This window comes from Panthera uncia, assembly GCF_023721935.1.
Source record: "Panthera uncia isolate 11264 chromosome D3 unlocalized genomic scaffold, Puncia_PCG_1.0 HiC_scaffold_8, whole genome shotgun sequence".
In the NCBI taxonomy this organism is placed as follows: domain Eukaryota; kingdom Metazoa; phylum Chordata; class Mammalia; order Carnivora; family Felidae; genus Panthera; species Panthera uncia.
In genome coordinates, this window is record NW_026057586.1 from 4,811,933 (window position 1) to 4,829,377 (window position 17,445).

The following is a 17,445-nucleotide window of genomic DNA, read 5'->3' on the forward strand; positions in this document are numbered from 1 at the left end:
CTTTTCTGCTCTGAATCCAGCCCCAGGGACCTTGCTCTATCCTTGTCCCTTTTCTTCCCTGCACTTCACAGTTTCCTCGCTGGCTTCCTTTTCTAGGTCCCCAGATTTCTTTCATCTTTAACAGTGCAAGAAAAATAGGATGAAACAAGTTCAAAATTCCAAGCAGAAACAGAAATCCTTTCGGCAGTGTCTGTCAAGAATTCTAGGGAACCAGGGGTGTGGGGTGGTGCGCCCTCCCCTTGCCCCCGCATGCCCCCCTACACAGCCCCCTCACCCCATCGGCCTCAGCTGCTTCCTCCCTCGGGGCTTTCGAGTTCCTTCTGTAGGTGGGACAGTGTCCTGAGCATCAGACCTAAATGTTCCATTGCTTCCAGACCTGCCACCTGGCTGCCTCAGGTGCTCATCAAGCTCGATGTGGAACTTCCTATCGTGCACCCCCTCCCCGAATTCTTCCCGTGCTCACTCCAGGCAGACCGGAGGGCTACTCTGGACAACGCCCTCTTCACCCACTTGCTGGCAAAGTCCTGCCCTCCTACCCCCTAAGTAGGTCTCCAGATCGCCCGTATATATACTGCAGAAAAAACAGAACCGTCATCACCCAGAAAGGCATTCCACACACGCTTGCTCATTGGTCTCCACGCTCCTCAGGCATTTAAGAGGTGTGCATGTTCTGAAGGGCGTGGGGACACTCCATGATGCCATCTGTGGTCGGGTGCCTGCACCTGCCTCTCCTTCGGTCGTCCTACCAGCCAGGACGGTGGGATCTGACGTGGCTGTGCCATCTGTACAGGCCCACGCACCTGGTGAGGGCCAGTCCCCCAGGTCTGCGGGCGTGGGCTCCTCCCACTGCATACACCGTGTTCCAGCTCGCTGAGGAAGCACAGCATATACTAGGTTACTACAAGCCATGCCGCGTGTGCAGCCTTTCCACAGCAATCCTGGAGAGGGTACCTCGTGCATCTGTGAGCTGAACTGCCTTCAGTCCTCAAATGCTTTCACGTGTTCAAGATTCCAAAGTATATGGAAGGAAGCTACTTCTGACATCTTTTTGTTACTTTTCACAGATTTTATATAGTTACACAACATAAAAGCATAAAATACTGAACTCGTTTTCCTCATTTACATGGTATAAAGCGTTTAATAACAAAAATCTCTTATCGTGAAAGATGATGTTCACTAGAGCAGAAACACTGTCCACGATCGATTCAGAGAGAATGTAAAATACATTCCATTTCATGATTTGCCGTCTACAGGAAAATCGCCACTTCAGTGTGTCTAAATGCAATTACTACCCTTACACTCACTTTTATGAGCCGTGTGTTCTTTCCTGTCTTACTCTGCAGACTCGGGAGGAGAGTGGGGAGACCAGCCTGCGGGTGTGCGGGGTTCCACATCGCCCCCCCCCCCGGAAGCCGCGCGTGCCTGAGTCCCGCGATGCCCTCAGGATCGATTGTCTTCGATGACAATAGTTCTTCCAGGGAAGGACTCGAGTTCAACAAATATGTATCGAAATTCATATTCGCCACTTTCTGGGTTCTGAAAAACAAACATATTTCCAGGTGTTACTTCTCTCCCCGGCGCCTACGTCCTGCTGCATCCGAGCCCTGAGTCCCCACACAGTCCCCGCCGTGGTCCCCACACCTCTTTCACTTCGAGATGCACTGTTCCTTGCTTCCCAGGCTCGGAGCCCTGGATGTAGAACTTCACACGCATGTGTTTCAGCCCATCCTTGACGTACTCAATGAAACTGCCGGGAAAATGAAAGAGCGCGGCCTGAATGGCCTGCATCTGGAACTCACCCGAGCTCTGCCCATACGGGCGACCGGCGGTACCTGACGTGCTGCCTTCGCCCGCGGCGGGTTGCCTCCCCGTAGCCCTTCACCGGCTCACCAAAGACACTGATCACCTGTGGGACACACCGGCTCTGTAAGGGTGCCTTCTTGTAAGCTTCACAGGGAAACAGTTTTTGACAAATCAAGTCAGTTTTGCGAAAAAAAAAATCATTAAACCTGCGACCCTTTCAAAATGATAACTCCAACGAGAACACGGGAAAAAATGAGATTACGCAAAACCCTCCCACAAAGAGAGGGAAACGGGACTTCACCGTGTGACCTGTAGTTGCAGAGCAGTGGAGGCCGAAGCCACATTGTTCTTTCTTCCTGCAGAAAATCCAAACACCACGAAGTGTTCAAATGGTTGGACGTTTTTAGTGAAATTTATCTAACGGGGTCTAATACTAAAAGCTACAAGAACAAAACATTTCTTGAGTCACTAAACACAGTGAAAGAAAACAAGTACAGGTTTCGGCAGCTACGTGGACGTTCGCTTCACCACTTTGCTTTTGACAAAGGCCTACGTGAACAGCTGTTCTGAGAAAAATCCAAAGGATTCTGGTGTTTATGAAATGGTAGCTGCCTCCTCACTTGAGGAGAGCAGGGGAAACCCTAACAACGATCTGTTTACAACAAACCAGACCCAGAGGCATGAAAGTGATTCCGAAGGGAAAACTCACAGTCACATGGAAACGTAGTTTTTCCTGAATTTAAGGTGCAAATACTTTGGAGCCTTTCCAGAAAAAGAACTAGAACTGGAACCTTCTGTACTCCCTGCTGCTTTTCCACTTACTCAGCGCTGGGTCTCCCTGCCTCCTCCTCCACCGTTCTCACAGGCCCAGAGTCCAACTACAAGAAATCCACAGATTTAAGAGAAAGATGCCGGAGACCGTTAGCCTGAGGTCTTCTCCCTGACAGGACTGGAAAACCGGTGGAGCGAGCGGAGTGGGGGCCCCAGGGAAACCGGTCAGGGTGGCTTCACATGTGTCCCCTCCCTGGGTAGTGCGTGGTCTCTCTCGGGTATCACTCCCGGGTCTGTGCACAAAACCGCCCCGGTGGTTATGGTGCCATCTGCCATCTTCCTTCCCAGGACGAGGACTAAGATTTCAGCGAGCAGTATTTTTCAATGCTGAAGTTTCCGTCCAGGGGGGTAGGAAATCGGGCACTTCACAGGCTTTCTATCTGTGACTGGAAAGCATCACATCACAGAAAGCCCTCTTTCTGGACAGGACCCGTAACAGAATCGAGGCAACTTTTCCACATGTCGGCCGTCTCCAGGAACGCTTTACAGGCTGTGCTTAAGTGCACAGGCTTTGGAGTCAGATAAACTTGGGCTCAGGTCCTGACCAGCCCACTTCCCGCTCAGCGATCTCAGTGGGGCTACCTGATCTCCGAAGTGTGGGTCTCCCCTTCTGCAAACAGCAGAATACTATCTAACACACATGGTTTTTGTGAGATCCAAGAAAGATGCGCTGAGCCTAGTGCCTGGTGTCTAATGTGCCCAAGGGTCAATAATTCTTAGGATCAGGAGGTCGTGAATCAGGCTTTTTAAAAGACTAGAAACGTCACATGAGTTTAAAGGTCTAAGCACTTAATGTCTACAGCAACTAGAGAAGTGCCTCTCTTGCATAATTAGGATGAAATTCCCCTACAGGCCTTTGGGCGTCGGGGGTCTTGAAGCATGTCCAGTATGGAACAGAGAGCTAAAAACAATCACAATCCAACCATTATGCCTTTGTTATCACACAACCACCACTAGCCTCAGAACCAAAGTGGGTTCCGCCCGCTTCCACCGACCGACGTTTTCTCAGGATCCTCACGGCATGTGTAACTCCATCCCGAGGACTCACCTCTGGATGCGATCTGCATTTTTCTAAGGCTTTCCCATAGATCTTATTTGGACTGGACGAAGAAAACAGTTCTCTGAAAATTGTGTAAAACAGGCCACCTGAAAATTGTAGAGAAAGGAGATCAGGCAAAGCAAGAGCAAGACGAAGGAGGAGTCATAACGATTTTGGGAGTGTTCTACTTGCTGTGTCTGACCTGTGATGCCGATTCCAATAAGAACCACCACCAGGTAGGTAAAATCTCTCCCAGCTTCCTTCACTGTAACGAGAAAGCACCGCCCAGTTACGCATGCGCCCTGCGAGCTCCTGCTCCAGCGCTTTCGGGGGATGAGCCGACACGCGGGACCCCTGCCTGTGTTCTGGGAAGCCGAACCACCTGAGCAAAGTTTTCAAAAGAACCTCGGCAGAATTCTGGGTCCAGGAATCCGTACTTTTATTGCATTTGTTGCATTATAAAATTTAATACCTCCTTACTTTCCGGGATGAAAACACTTTCCCAAGTGATCCAGGCCCTCGGCTGGAACAGGTTAGGCAGCCCTGGACACGTTGCGCTGTTCGCAGACCAAGGCAAGTGTCCGCTTTGTGGGCCGCGGTCCAAGGGCTCAAACTTGGTCTTGGCTCTTCACGGCCACGTTCCCGCCCAGTGGGCGGGCCACCTCCTCCCCTGGCCGCGCACGTTAAACACAGGACGGGATTTGCAACAGGAACTGGCCCGGCCACACAGATTTGTGAATCAAAGGACTTAGAAAATGGGGAATCTGCACAGATACTGCACTTTGTGTTTTCAACGCTGATAAAGATGAGTGTGTGGACTAAACGGAAGCTCCGAGAGCGAAACGAATCCAAGGTGTCCCCATGGGACGCGGCACACACGTGCACGTATTTGCATGCGCTGATGGAAGGATCTACACGTTTGAGCTGTTTTACCATCACAGTCACAAATGCACCTTCTTCACTGGTGCTGAAAACGTGACTCACGGCCCGATGTTCTATCTATAGGTTAATTTACTGGCCGCAGTAAGAACACAGATTTCTGGAATATAAATTTACAGACTTTTCAGAAAAACAAAATGTTAACAGTGGTTGTTGCTATTGTTTTCTCCACGTTCTTCTGTACACTGAGCTTCTATTACTTCCACAAAATGAAACTTATTTAAGAGCACTCTAGCAAAGAGTAATCCTCAACTCCTCCAGTACAGGTTCCTAACCACAAAGAGGGGATTCAAAAAATAAAAAGACTGCATCGGCCCAAACCTAAGTCATGGCTTGATCCCCACAATCGCTGTCAGCCCACAGTCCATGTCCTCGGGCGTAGAGAGGCTGACAGTGAGAACTTCTCATTTTATTAAGGTCACAAAAGATACTTAACAAATATTAACTGCCAGGTGTGTGCCAGCCCCAAGTTGAGGACATACTAATGGCTATGCTGTAAGTTGTCGTATTAGTCCCTGTTCCCAGATCAGGCCTCTGGCCCCAACACCTGAATCCTGACTGCCCATCCAACACTTACACCAGTCTTGCTCAGGGCACCTGGAAGGCCATCTTCTCTATTGATGCAGCCACAAACATCTGTTGTGGGTCTACCGTGTGCAAAGCTATTATCCACAGTCTACACATTTTCCAAGTCTGTTTCAGCATCATTTCACAGTCGTCTTCAACACAAGCTGCTCCTTGCCCACCTTCCTGCGATTCTCTACCCCTCCTGTAGTGGGTGCTGTGGTGAGCCACCCTGATCCTCCCCTCAGGACTGAGGCTCCGGATTCCCCCACCCGAGCTCCCCACTAGGCAATTCCTTCATCTGGAGGGCGCCCTCTCACCAGGGTCAAGGCTGTTCTCACACCGATGCTTGGCTGGTGCTGAAGTAAAAGCTGCAGCCCCCATTGCCTGAGGAGGGAAGGACTGTGATGTGCCAGTCCAGTCCCAGGGCTCCCTGGGGAATAGGCAAATGTGTGACCCAACTTGTCCCTCTGGGTCATCCTGCTTCTCATACCTTCACAGATGTGTTCTTGGAGCACTCCCAACAAGCCTCCTGTATGCAAATCCCACCTACAGCACCTGCTACCAGGAGCGGTCCCAGAAAGTAGCTCTGAATTGGGACTTTGGAGCTGGACCAGTGGCCGCTGGCCACATCCAGGCCTCCGTCCCTGGTGGCAGAGCACAGCCGACAGGACCGCATGTGCTGCTGGTGTGCTTGCAGCTGCCCCCACGTTTTGGGAACAAACAATCTTATGAACTTGGACTGGATGGCTGTGGTCGGGGGACCACCAATGCACTGGATGAAGAGAGAAGATGAGAATAATTACCAATGAAGATGAAGTGCCAAAAAGGCAGAGTCCTCCTGGGGAGCAAAACGATGCCCCTCTGTTGTACCCAGAGGGCAGAGAAGCTGCAAGGCCCAGGGCATAAAGGGAAGCAGAGAGGTTGGATTCTCAACCCCAACAGGTCTTCATGCCGAGTCCCGGGTCCTGATGTGGGAGGAAAGGGGAGCTGAGGCTTGGTGTGGGGACATCTAGGCCGATGCACTTAAAAATCCTGAGTCCTCAGGATCTCCTGAACCTTTTGGCCTTGAAGCATCAGCTCTTTCTCCTCCTTTAAAAGTAGGTGGGGGCTTCCATTTAGCAAGACATGTGCTCTGGCCAGGTTACAGCATAACTGGGAGGAAGGAGGAATGGACCACGACCAGAGGGAGCTGGAGGCCCCACCGGCAGGTGCTAAGAGAGCACACAGGTGACGGGGTCCTGAGGCCAGTATGAAGGGACACAGAACAGACTAGTGAGAGTTGATCAACACGGGAACACTCTCCTGTGGTCACAAACTGAAGTTTGGCAAGCACCCCGGAAGCTGATGCAGTTAGGTTCTACGCTCTTGAAAACATGGAGAGAGGATAGTCCACGCTAAGTGAGGTGAAATGGCAAATTGTGGAGGAAAGGATGAAAAGGCTCAGAGAACGGGCATGCTAGGATGGGTATAATAAAGGCTGAAACCCACCAGCCGACTGTCCTGTCAGAGGACCTGGGGACAGGTATCCTGATGGTTGACCGTGACACTTGAACCATCAGAAGCCAGGTGGGTGCCACCACCACAATGAATGGCAAGGGTGGGGTGGCAGCCAGGGGTGTCCGACCTGGTGATGCCACTGCAACGTGGTGTTCCCAAGGGCAAGACTGACGGGCAGCTGACAAGGACATCAATCTGCACAATCCTAAGGAATTAATTATGGGTGACCAGGAAGCTGAAGGCAGATGCCCCAACGCAAAGTCATGAGGACTGGCTCAGTTTCTGGACCTGAGCACCTGAAACTTACCCAGACTCCCACTAGGAGGGACCTGACCACATACATAGGATTCCCTGGGCCTTCACCAAAGAGCCCTACAGTCGTCAACTTGGTGAGCATACACTGGAAGAAGGGGAACACCCAAACATTTCAGGGTCTGTTGGACAGAGTCTGAGATGACAGTGACACCCCTGGACCCAAAGTCACATGGCGCCTCTTTTAGGTTTACATAGTGGCCATGTAATATGGAGTGTGACTTGTAATAGGCTCAGAGCTGGGTCCACAGATTTATTTGGTTATCATTTATTTCCAGTGTGTAAACTGAACGGATATACTCGTAACTGACAACAACGATTCCTACTTTGGTTCCTCTGGGGGTGGGTTGAAAGCTACCATAATGGGAAAACCTGAATGGGAGCCTCTGAAACTGCACTCCCCCTGCCCCTCCCCAGACGGAGACAGTAAATCCAAAACAGTATTCCATCCATGGGGGAGCGTCAGCCATAGTGCTACCTTAAGAAGACCCAAAGATACAAAGGCGGTGGTCACCAACATATTCCCATGTAACTTACCAGTCTGCCCCTTATAAAAATCAGGCAGAACCTGGAGTAGGACAGTGACCCACTAGAAATTCAACCACGTAGTCGTCCCAATACAGATGCAATGCCAGATATGGTAACCTTACAGGAGCACGTTAACAGACTCGTGGCTTTGGCCACTGATCTGGAGAAGGCCTTCGTTTCCAACTCTACTGAGAGGAAGCAGCGGTAGCCGTCTGCAATAACACGAAACAGGTAATAACATGTATATGTACGGTCTTGCCTAGGATTTGTTAGGTCTCTTACTCTGTTATAGTGTAGTTTTAAGGGATCTGGACCTTCTGGATTTTGGCTGTCCTGTACAGTAACTACACACCACACATGGCTATTTGAGTTTAATTTTAAAATCAAGTTAACTTAAAATTAAATAAACATTCAGTTCTTCAATCACACTAACGACATTTTAAGTGCTGAATAGCCACGTGTGGCTGCTGGCCACCATACTGAGACAGCATACATCTGGAATATTTCCATCACTGCATAAAGTTTCATTTGGACAATGCTGTTTGGACATTCTGCATAACATATTTATCCATTCTGTCTATGCCATTCTATTAGAGACAAAAGTAATACGGGGACATGTGTTGCGAAGCTTGAAAACACATGTACTATGTGTGTGTGGGGGGATTAGCTTTAAAAATAGATCCAGGGCTCACCAACCACACAAACAAAAGTCTTAGGGGTCACTCTGTGGGGCATGTTGAGACCCCCCATCCCAAATAAACCACTGCATCCCGTATGTCCTACCACAACGTGTGACAGGTCCCTTTGGACTCTACATGCAGCACATTCTGCGTTTGGGAATGCTGCTCCCACTCATTCACTGAGTCATCAGGAAGACTGTCACCTTTGAACGGGGTCCAGATCAGGACCGGACTCTGCAGCAGGACCCAACTGCAGTGTAAGCAGTACTGTCGCTGGAGCCAGACGACCTGACACATGCTGCTGGAACAGTTCTATGCCTTTGTCCTCTGCATGCGGGCTGTTCCTTCATGCTCAACTTTTAATCACCCCTCACAACCCTGTTCAGGCTATTATGAAGGAATGATTACCTGTTTTACATATTCAGCAGACTGCAAAACAACGGGTAGGATTCAGTTAAGTTTTTCTGTTAATGTTGTTAAAAAGTATATGCATCGAAATGACATATTAACAGTAGTCATGTTTGCATGGTATGATCATGGGCGTCTGAAGGACATCGATCGATCAGCCTTCCTACTTCCTCTTTGGTTCCTATTTTTTCTACAAATTACTTGTAAAATGAAGAAATAAAAATTAAATTCATTACCTCATCTGTGAAAACTTCTCTGACTTTCCCTGGCAGGATTACATTTCGCCTTTCCTATTAAATACGTCCTATTACTTCCCATGTCACCTGCTGGTAAATGATGTTTTGAACATGTTTAACTCTGTAGCAGAAAGAGTCTAACTCAGTATCTGGGCACAGCAGGCATTCAAGGGCAGTGTTGAGTTGACCTACGTGAGCTAAGCCCTAGGATTATGACTCAGTAGTAGCTCCTTTATTTTTTCTACCCAATTACTCTGTATCATATCCTCCCAGGTACTCTCTTTGTGGCACAATTACTGTTTTCACTGTTTTTATCCATTCTCTTCCTCATTAAGTGCTGACCTATTTGTGTAGAGGAGTTCCTGGCACACCCGTGAGCATCCACTCAAGTGTTAAGCATGGAAAACGGAAGCTCAGGAAATACTTGTGAATGGCTTTTCTAAAGAGCACGGACCTGGGTATCACACAATTAAGATGAGGAAACTTCGGTTTTAACTTCCAGTCGTGGAAATTGAGGAAGTGCGCCTCATACATGAAGAGCTAATGTTTGTCTGAAGGAGCGAATAGGACACTCAAGTGAGATGAAACGACATCTGTGAAATCTACTTACTTACACCCAACAATGGTTAAGTTTTACAGCTCCACACTAAAACTAATAAAAGCTGAAAATTTTTAGCCATAATTCAACAAAGTTATGTCAAAACCAACTTGCAAATCTGAGTTCAAGTCTGTGAAGAAAATTGTAGACCTATATTCTCAAATTCTCAACTGTGTTGAAGGCTCTAGCCTTTAATTCGTGCGAACTGTTCTTCTAGCTTTGGCACCGAATTCGCGCAAAAAGACACTGCTGGCTCTCGGCTCGTGAGTTGAAAGACCGACCATTGCTGTTACCTTTCTGTGACGTTGAGATGATGGTCTCCCCGGTCTCTCTGTGCACAGACACCTGCTTGCTGCTGTCCTCTTTTGCGCTCGGGGGGCTCTGCCCCTGCGTCCAGATGGTTTTCTGGGTGACGTCAGGGGCACATTTAGGGCGCACCGTTTTCTTTGGCTCTCGCAGACCCCAGCTCAAAGTGGGCGCAGTCTTCAAGCAAGCTTTGTTAAGCACTAAGTGTGGCAGAAACAGCCGCTTCCCGGAGGACCTGCGCAGCTTCTCCGCACACTGTACAGCTCGTAAAAAGGTACAAATCATGTTCACAGAAAACCGCTCCGCTTTGGAAAGGTGACAACTACGAACAGCAAAGTTTCACCGCACAATACACACCCCGCCGGAGTGTACTCAGGTCTACACATTCACACCGCTAATTCTGCATGGCGTGTTCGGCAAAAACGTTAGCTCCCAAAAGAAGTTGCGTCCACCTCCTCTTCTCGTCGGTGCTCTTTTTGCTGGAATTAAAACACTTTAATTACCTTCCATACTGACAGCCACACTCTACCCGCCATGCCTTTGCAAAGTAAGCTGGGAAACCTCGGGGAGTCCTGGGAATAGTAGTCCGAAGAGCTCACTCCTCACCGAGTTACCGCAAGGGGGAAAGGCGCCAGGACTACAACTCCCACAGTGCAAGGCGGCCAGAGCCAGTGCCGGCCTTTTCGCCACCTCCCAGAGTTCCCTGCGCATGCGCTGCTCCTATTTGGGACGGTAGGGGTGGGCGGGGCGGTTCGTACAAGTGCCAAGAAAGAAATTAGCGATTACAAACTGGGTGTTGTTGCAACTCTCTAGAGAGAACCGTGTAAACTGATAAATTCTCAGTCTGACCGTGGCCTTGCCGTTCCTTAGCCTTTGCGTTTGAGTTTCTAACCAAGGAAACCAAACAGGAAGCATAAATTTCCCCAGACCCAGCAGGTGGGGAGGGACCCGGCCGCCGCAGTGCCCAACGCCAGTGCCCGAAACTCAAAGGCCGCTTGCCGCGCAGCGTCCTCACCATCAGGCCATCGGGTGTGGGAAGAAGCAGGGCCCCAGAAATTTCTAGAACGGCTCCGGGATCCGGCGTAAAGCCCGTACCGCCAACCGTCCCTGCGCACGCGCGGCGGAGAGCGTGCCGGCGTCGAGTGGGCGTGGCGCGGGGCGGTGCGTTCCTCCCTCCAGCTGCCACTCCGCCTCTGGCGTGTCTGTGGAGTCTCCATGGCGACGGGACGCGGCCGGCTACTGCAACAGCACTGGCGCGGCCTCCAGGCGCTGCGTTTGCCGCCTGGCGGCGTCGGCGCGGCCGCCGGGCCCGCCGGGTTCAGGTGACTCTCGCGGGGCCGTGGGTCGGGTCACTGCTCTGCCACCCTACCCCCCTGTTTTCATTCGTTCGGCTGCGGCGCGTCGCGCGGCTCTTTTTAGTGCGGGAAAGGTCTGAAAAACCGCGGGAGGAAATCTCTTCAACTTGGAAACGGGGGGTTACCCTAAGTCCTGATACAAGTAGACCAGTTTCCCCCGGAGACGTTATTCCTCCTTTACTGAATTCTAGGCAGTGTGAGGAACAGGGAACCCTTGAGCGGCGCTTGGCGCGGATGCGTTCCGCCTGGGAGGGCAGGTGCACTTCGCTGGTCCGCACCTGCAAGCCGCCGAGAGGGCAGCGTTCCCTCTGCACCTGCGGGCCGCCTAGACCGCAGCCTTCCAGAACGCTCCCCCAAAGTCGCTCGCATCTTCCGTGGCCGGAAATCACCTTTTTAGGAATTTGTAAGTTAGAGAGGCAGAGTCTACTGAGCAAAACGCTACCCATTTTCTGTCCCGTCCCCAATTCGTGAGTGGAGGGCACAACCCCTGAGCAGATAGTTCTGGCGGGCGGGTTGGTCCAGACGCATCTTTTCCTGGGGCAGAAGTTTCTGCACTGCAGACTTCAAGGCCAGATCTGCGTTTCTAAGCAAACCCTGAAGGGATGCCTATAGATAGCCACCCCTTGGTGCTCAGCTCCTAATCCCGTTTTCCCTAAGTGCTGGGCTTGTGCTATTCTTGTTCCAGTGTCTAGGGACCTGTCTCTCCTCCATGCCTCCTGGGTACCCTGGATCTGAAGGGTGGTCTTCTTCCACCACGACAGATGGCAGGAGAGGGGGCAGGAAGCAGGGGGTGGAGCTACCTTGCATTAGGAGCTTTAGCTTAATTCCAAGGGCAATGCTTCACTTCACAGTGAATGCTCCAGGATGTCAGAGGTACCAACATGCTATCAGGGTACCTTATTAGATCCTTTGTATTTTATGGTGAGTGGTTCCTTCCTAGCTTTGTGCCCATCATCCCAGTTAGTTTGCCAGGTGGAGGGACAATACAAAGAACAATTTGCATTCTTGAGAATTCTTTTTGCTTGCAAGTCTTCATGATTTGTAAAATATAAAAATTCATCCATGTTATGCTTCTAATAAACCAGATGTCTATGTTTAAGCATAAAAAATGATTCTTTTCCTTCACACTTCAGCAAGTTGCGTTACTTTTTTGTTTCCCTAAATCTCCGAGACTATGTCCCATTTTCCTCCTAGGGTCCATTACCCACTCACCCTGGTTTCTGAAGTGGTGCTCTGAATCTTAGTATTATGGTGATGGTTGGTTCTTGAGAATAGCTGCGATGCTAGGCGTACCACAAGCCTGGTGACAATTAAAGTGGTGACAGTGCCTTCAAAACTTCTGTTATGCAGGAGAGGAAAACTGACGTTTAAGTAGGAAGCTTGAACTTTAAATCAATTTGCCACTATTACAAAAATTAGTCTTTATATATAGAGCTCTGCTGGTGGGCAGCCGAATTATTTTTATGTGATGAATCTTCTGTTACTTTGTAAGTTGAATGAACTTCCTGGTGAAATGATGTAATTAGAGTGCCTGGCATGGGAGCCTGCATGTCAGCCTGTGATTTGGTCAGGTACACATTCTTTATGGAAAAGAAAAAATCAGAATGATTGTGGATGGTCTAAGTAGGTGGTTATTTTTATTGTATCATTGCAGAAAAGTTAGATTTTATAAGAAATCCGTGGTTCCCTTTTAAAGAGTTTTTTTTTTTTTAATGTTTATTTATTTTGGGGGCAGAGAGGGAAAGAGGGAAGCCCAAGCAGGCTCTGTGCTGTCAGTGTGGAGCCTGATGCAGGGCTCGATCTAATGAACCACAAGATCATGACCTGAGCCGAAATCAAGAGTCCGACACTTAATTGACTGAGCCACCCAAGTGCCCCTCAGTGGTTCCCTTTTTAACACAAAATGTGAACATTTGTAAATGTCATAGACTGTAAGAAATGTAGCAGAAAGCATATCAGGTTGGCTTAATTTCTATTTGATCTAATTTGTTTTGGTTTATCAAATATCACAGTGAGGCTCAGAGGTTAATTTTCTTCCTTTTTTTTTTTAGAGGGTAAAATTTTCAAATGTATTACTTGAAAACTTTTTAAACTAAATGTCATCTTACTAATTATATCAGCTAAGTGTGCACTTAATTTTGTAGACCTATAGGTCTACCTGAGGACATGCATGGAACTTACAGATTTGTTAATTGTGCGAGCCTTAAAAATGTGCAGTTGGTTTATTTTATGGAGAAATGGAGATGTACTTTCAGTAATGCCAAAAGCCATACTGATAAGATGTAGAATGTAATATGGAAGGATGAGCTCTGGAAGGACAGCCAGGGGATGAGAGCCTCTAGCTTGGGACCTTAAATGAGTCACTGTGATTGCCTTGTTAGAACCGTAGTCTTCTGATTTGTGAAATAGGGACTCTTGAGATCTCTTTTAATTATGGAAAAGCAAAACAGCAACAGACAGACGGTACTTCTCAGACAGGTGCCAGTGGGCAGGGGATGCATGGGGCATCCTTCTGACATGTAAAATGAGTGCAGTGGCTTTGGGGGAAAATGTTAAGTAATGTAACTGGTAAGTACTATAATGCATTTGTATAATTAGATGACAACAGATAAGTTATCCAATGGAATGCAACATTTGCATTAATTTTTGAGATCAAATAAGAGACTTCAAAGCATTTGTGAGCTTTCTGTAGGCTGTGCCCCCCAGATTTCAGGGCAGCTGGTACTCCAGAATGGTATGAATGCCTGTGAGAACCACTGCTCCTGCCTAAAAGGTTGTGCTGTGATTCCAAACCTCCTTCTTATGGGATTCTCAGTTTTGAAATTAAAAAAACAAAAATCCCATAATTTATTGCATATTCAATACATTAAGAAATATTGATACACAGAGTTCTAGTCCTTCAATTCTCTAGCCCCCATTTAAAAACCACCACCACCAGAGGCACCTGGGTGGTTCAGTCTGTTAAGCTTCTGACTAATGATGTTGGATCAGGTCATGATCCTAGGGTCATGGGATCGAGCCCTTCGTTGAGCTCCACGTCCAGCTCTGCATTGACAGCCAGGAGCCTGCTTGGGATTCTCTCTCTCCTCTGTCTGCCCCCCACCCCACTCATGGTCTCTCTTTCTCTCAGAATAAATAAACTTAAGAAAAAATCAACCACCACGTCAAAACCTTGTAATCCTTGAGTCATACTTATTACTGGTTAATGCCATTTTGTCTTTCCTTCCAGACCTTTTTTCTTTGTGTGTGTTTACTTTTAAGAGAGAAATATGAAAAATATGATTATGTAGTGTATCTTGATATAACCTGATTTTTTTTAAATTGATATGTTGTTAATTTAGCAGGTAGATACCTTCTGTATACCAGGCATGTTGTGGGAGCTGAAGCGTCGGTAGTGAACAAAACTTATACGAAAGACCTGCCAATATGGAGCTTACAATTCCAGTGATAATGAGCAGAGTGGACAAGTAAAATGTGTAGTGCTGGGTGGTGTTATGTGCCGAGGGAAGAAAATCAGGAGGGGGTACGTGTGTGTGTAGTATGGATTGGAGTTTTTTATTTTATTTTTTTGAGAGGGAGAGACACAGTGGGGGAGAGACACGGGCAGAGAGGGGCAGAGGGAGACCGAGAATATCTCAAGCAGACTCGCAGGCTCCAGGATGTGGGGCTCGATCCCATGACCTTGGGATCCTGACCTGAGCCGAAATCAAGAGTCCAGACACTCAACCAACCGAGCCACCCAGGCACCCCTGGATTAGGATTTTAGACAGCATGGCCAAAGGAGCTCTCAGGGAAATGGTGACGTGTGTGTGAATACTGGAAGGGGCTGAGGGGACAGGCCGTGCAGACGTCTGGAAGGCACTGTGAGCCTATTTCTATCTCAGACACTTTCACCTGTGTTGAAACTGCCCATTTTAATTGTCTGGACATCGTTAACTGTATGGAGGCCATGCTATTTAACCAATCTCTGTGCTGTTTCTGGAAGTATTTCAGTGCAGACAACTCTGAGATGGGCTTTGTTGAGTAGCATTTTTGGGCTCATTTACTTGCTTTGGGATGTATTCATACAAGTGAAATTCCTGGCTTAAAAAAATACATGTGCCTTTTAAAGATCTTAATGAACACTACCAGATTTGGCTTTTCATACTGTTTGTGCCAATTTATGCTTCCAGCAGTGAATGAGATGTTCTCATTTATTTGGTCCTTGCCAATTTGCTAGATTGAAATGGATCGATACAGCGTATTAATTTACTTTTCTTCAGTTCCCTTGGAAAGGACCTAGGGTAATAGATTTTATTTTATTTTTTTGACATTTTTTGATTGAAGACATATGTATGGCAAAAAGCTGTTATCAATTTACTAATGCTTTTAAACAAATTTGTATTTGAGTGGCCCCAGCAGTATTCATTGAAGGTAAAGAAGCATTTCTCAGTCTTCACACAGTGTGTGTAAATAGGCCTTCAGACTTCTTGGTGTGACTTTTCATACTGGCAGAGGTCTGAGGGTCACTGGCTGGTAAATCCAGGCAGATAGTACTATTTGATGGCGGGGTAATAGAAATTCCTTTTACTTAAAGCTGTTGTGTTAGAAACTTGTGTCCACTAAAGATATTCGATCTTTGAGTATGTAATACAGGTTGGTATAGAATCACAAGAAGTTAACCACTTAAAATAAGGAGTGCTTTTAAATCATTTTGAAATGTGTATGTTTAAAAATTGTGTATTATGTTGAGTGGTGCCCTCCAAATTCATGTCCGCCCAGAACTCAGGATCTGATTTTATTTGGAAATAGGGTCTTTACAGATGTAATTAGATGAGGACATAGTAGGTTAGGGTGAATCCTAAGTCAAATGTGACTGACGTCCTTATGAGATACACACACACACTGGGGAGGTGGCTGGGTAAAGACGGAAGAAAGGTTAGAGTTAGTCATCTTAGTTGCCACAAGCTAAGGGAGGGACACTGAGGATTGTCAGCAGCCACCAGAAGCTGGAAGAAGCAAGGAAGTGTTCTTCCCTAGAGACTTTGGACGGAGCATGGCCCTCCCAACACCTTGATTTTGGACTCTCGGCCTCTAGGACTTTAAGACAATAAGTCTGTTGTTTTAAGACACCTATTTGGAGGTAGTTTGTTAAGACAGCCCTAGGAAACTAATACAATTAGGAGATCGTGTTTCACCTCTTATTACTACGTGAGAGCTGGGTCAGTGGAGGTGAAGCTTTTCCGTCGTGGAGATCTTTGCTTAAATAGTACTTTCAACAGAAGTACCAAAATGTATTGCACAGGCAGAATTCTCTGATTAAAGGGGGAGGGTGTTGCAGAGTTTTCCAAATTAGGACCTCTTCTGTCCCTCTCTCTCCCTCTTGTGCAGAGCACAGAGTGGATACCACTGGTCTGCCTAACTTGTTGCGCTCCCAAGAACTCACGGGCTAGAAGTCATCAGATAAGACAGAAGACACATTGAATGTGCTTTGCTGAAGCTGGAGTGGGGAGGCTGGAGTGGGGAGGCTGGGTAGCCAGCATGTTTTCACCTCCGGGAATTTGTCACCGTCCGGGATCTGAAAAGGTTCACAGCATCCACCTCTCCTAGGTTGAGGTGCAGGCATGCGGAAGCTAGCTCGTGTTTGCTGAGGGCTTATCATGTGCCAGCCGTTATGCTGTTTCTGAGGAGAAAAACCTATAAAGGGAAGACAGATGGATTCTTTGGCTGCTCGGAAACGTACGGGGAGTCATCGGGCAGTTTGATGTGCAGGTGTTGGCGCGCCAGCTCCACGGTGGTTCCATCCGAGCGGGTGAGCTGTGGGCAATCCGCCCCCTGTGCCTCCTGGAGCAGGCTGTGCCTGTGGTCTAGAACCCTCCTTTGTTCGGGTCCTTCCATGGGGCTTTCATTCTTCCACTTCCAGAGAGATGATTGGCTTCCCTTCCAAGTTCTGGTGACCCTCATTTTGCCCCCAGTTGTTGCCCATATCCTTTTTGATCTTTAATCCACATGTATCCAGGGAACCAGTTGGTAGAAAAATGGGGGTGTTCAACTCTTGGTGAACAAAGTATGTACTGAGAGCAATGGCATTAGTGAACTGAGCATATGGAACGTACACTGTAGACTTGAGTCACATGCTGGGTGGGAGGTGGGCCAATAATTGTGTGTGTGTGTGTGTGTGTGTGTGTGTGTGGTAAAGAAGCAGCTTCCAGACCTTTCCAAGAGAAATAGCAGATCCACCAGTAGCTCTGTCTGTGGGCTGCTGCCTGGAAGCTGAAGGCTGTGGGCTCCATACCTTTCTGGGTGTTTCAGATCCCTGCCAGGCTGCTGTTGAGTAGTGCTCATTTTGAGGGCTGGTTTTTTTTAA

At 48.0% G+C, this 17,445-nt stretch overlaps 2 protein-coding genes across 5 annotated transcripts in view; one reads left to right on the forward strand and one right to left on the reverse strand.

Moving 5' to 3' along the window:
- Window positions 1–1,109: 1,109 nt before the first annotated feature.
- Window positions 1,110–10,853, reverse strand: TIMM21 (translocase of inner mitochondrial membrane 21). Its single transcript, XM_049619601.1, has 7 exons — window positions 10,760–10,853; window positions 9,732–10,223; window positions 3,876–3,938; window positions 3,683–3,780; window positions 1,833–1,906; window positions 1,642–1,747; window positions 1,110–1,536 (listed from the first exon to the last, which is right to left on the reverse strand). Exons 2-7 carry the CDS (start codon window positions 10,027–10,029, stop codon window positions 1,441–1,443), a joined length of 735 nt encoding a protein of 244 aa, XP_049475558.1. The 5' UTR covers window positions 10,030–10,223; window positions 10,760–10,853; the 3' UTR covers window positions 1,110–1,440.
- A 22-nt stretch (window positions 10,854–10,875) lies between these two features.
- FBXO15 (F-box protein 15) overlaps window positions 10,876–17,445 on the forward strand; it is a 48,849-nt gene continuing 42,279 nt past the window's right edge. For all 4 annotated transcript variants that reach the window (XM_049619597.1, XM_049619599.1, XM_049619598.1 and 1 more), the window contains exon 1: window positions 10,876–11,066. In XM_049619597.1, coding sequence (XP_049475554.1) covers window positions 10,960–11,066 — 107 coding nt within the window. In that variant the 5' untranslated portion in view covers window positions 10,876–10,959. The remainder of the gene's footprint in view (window positions 11,067–17,445) is intronic.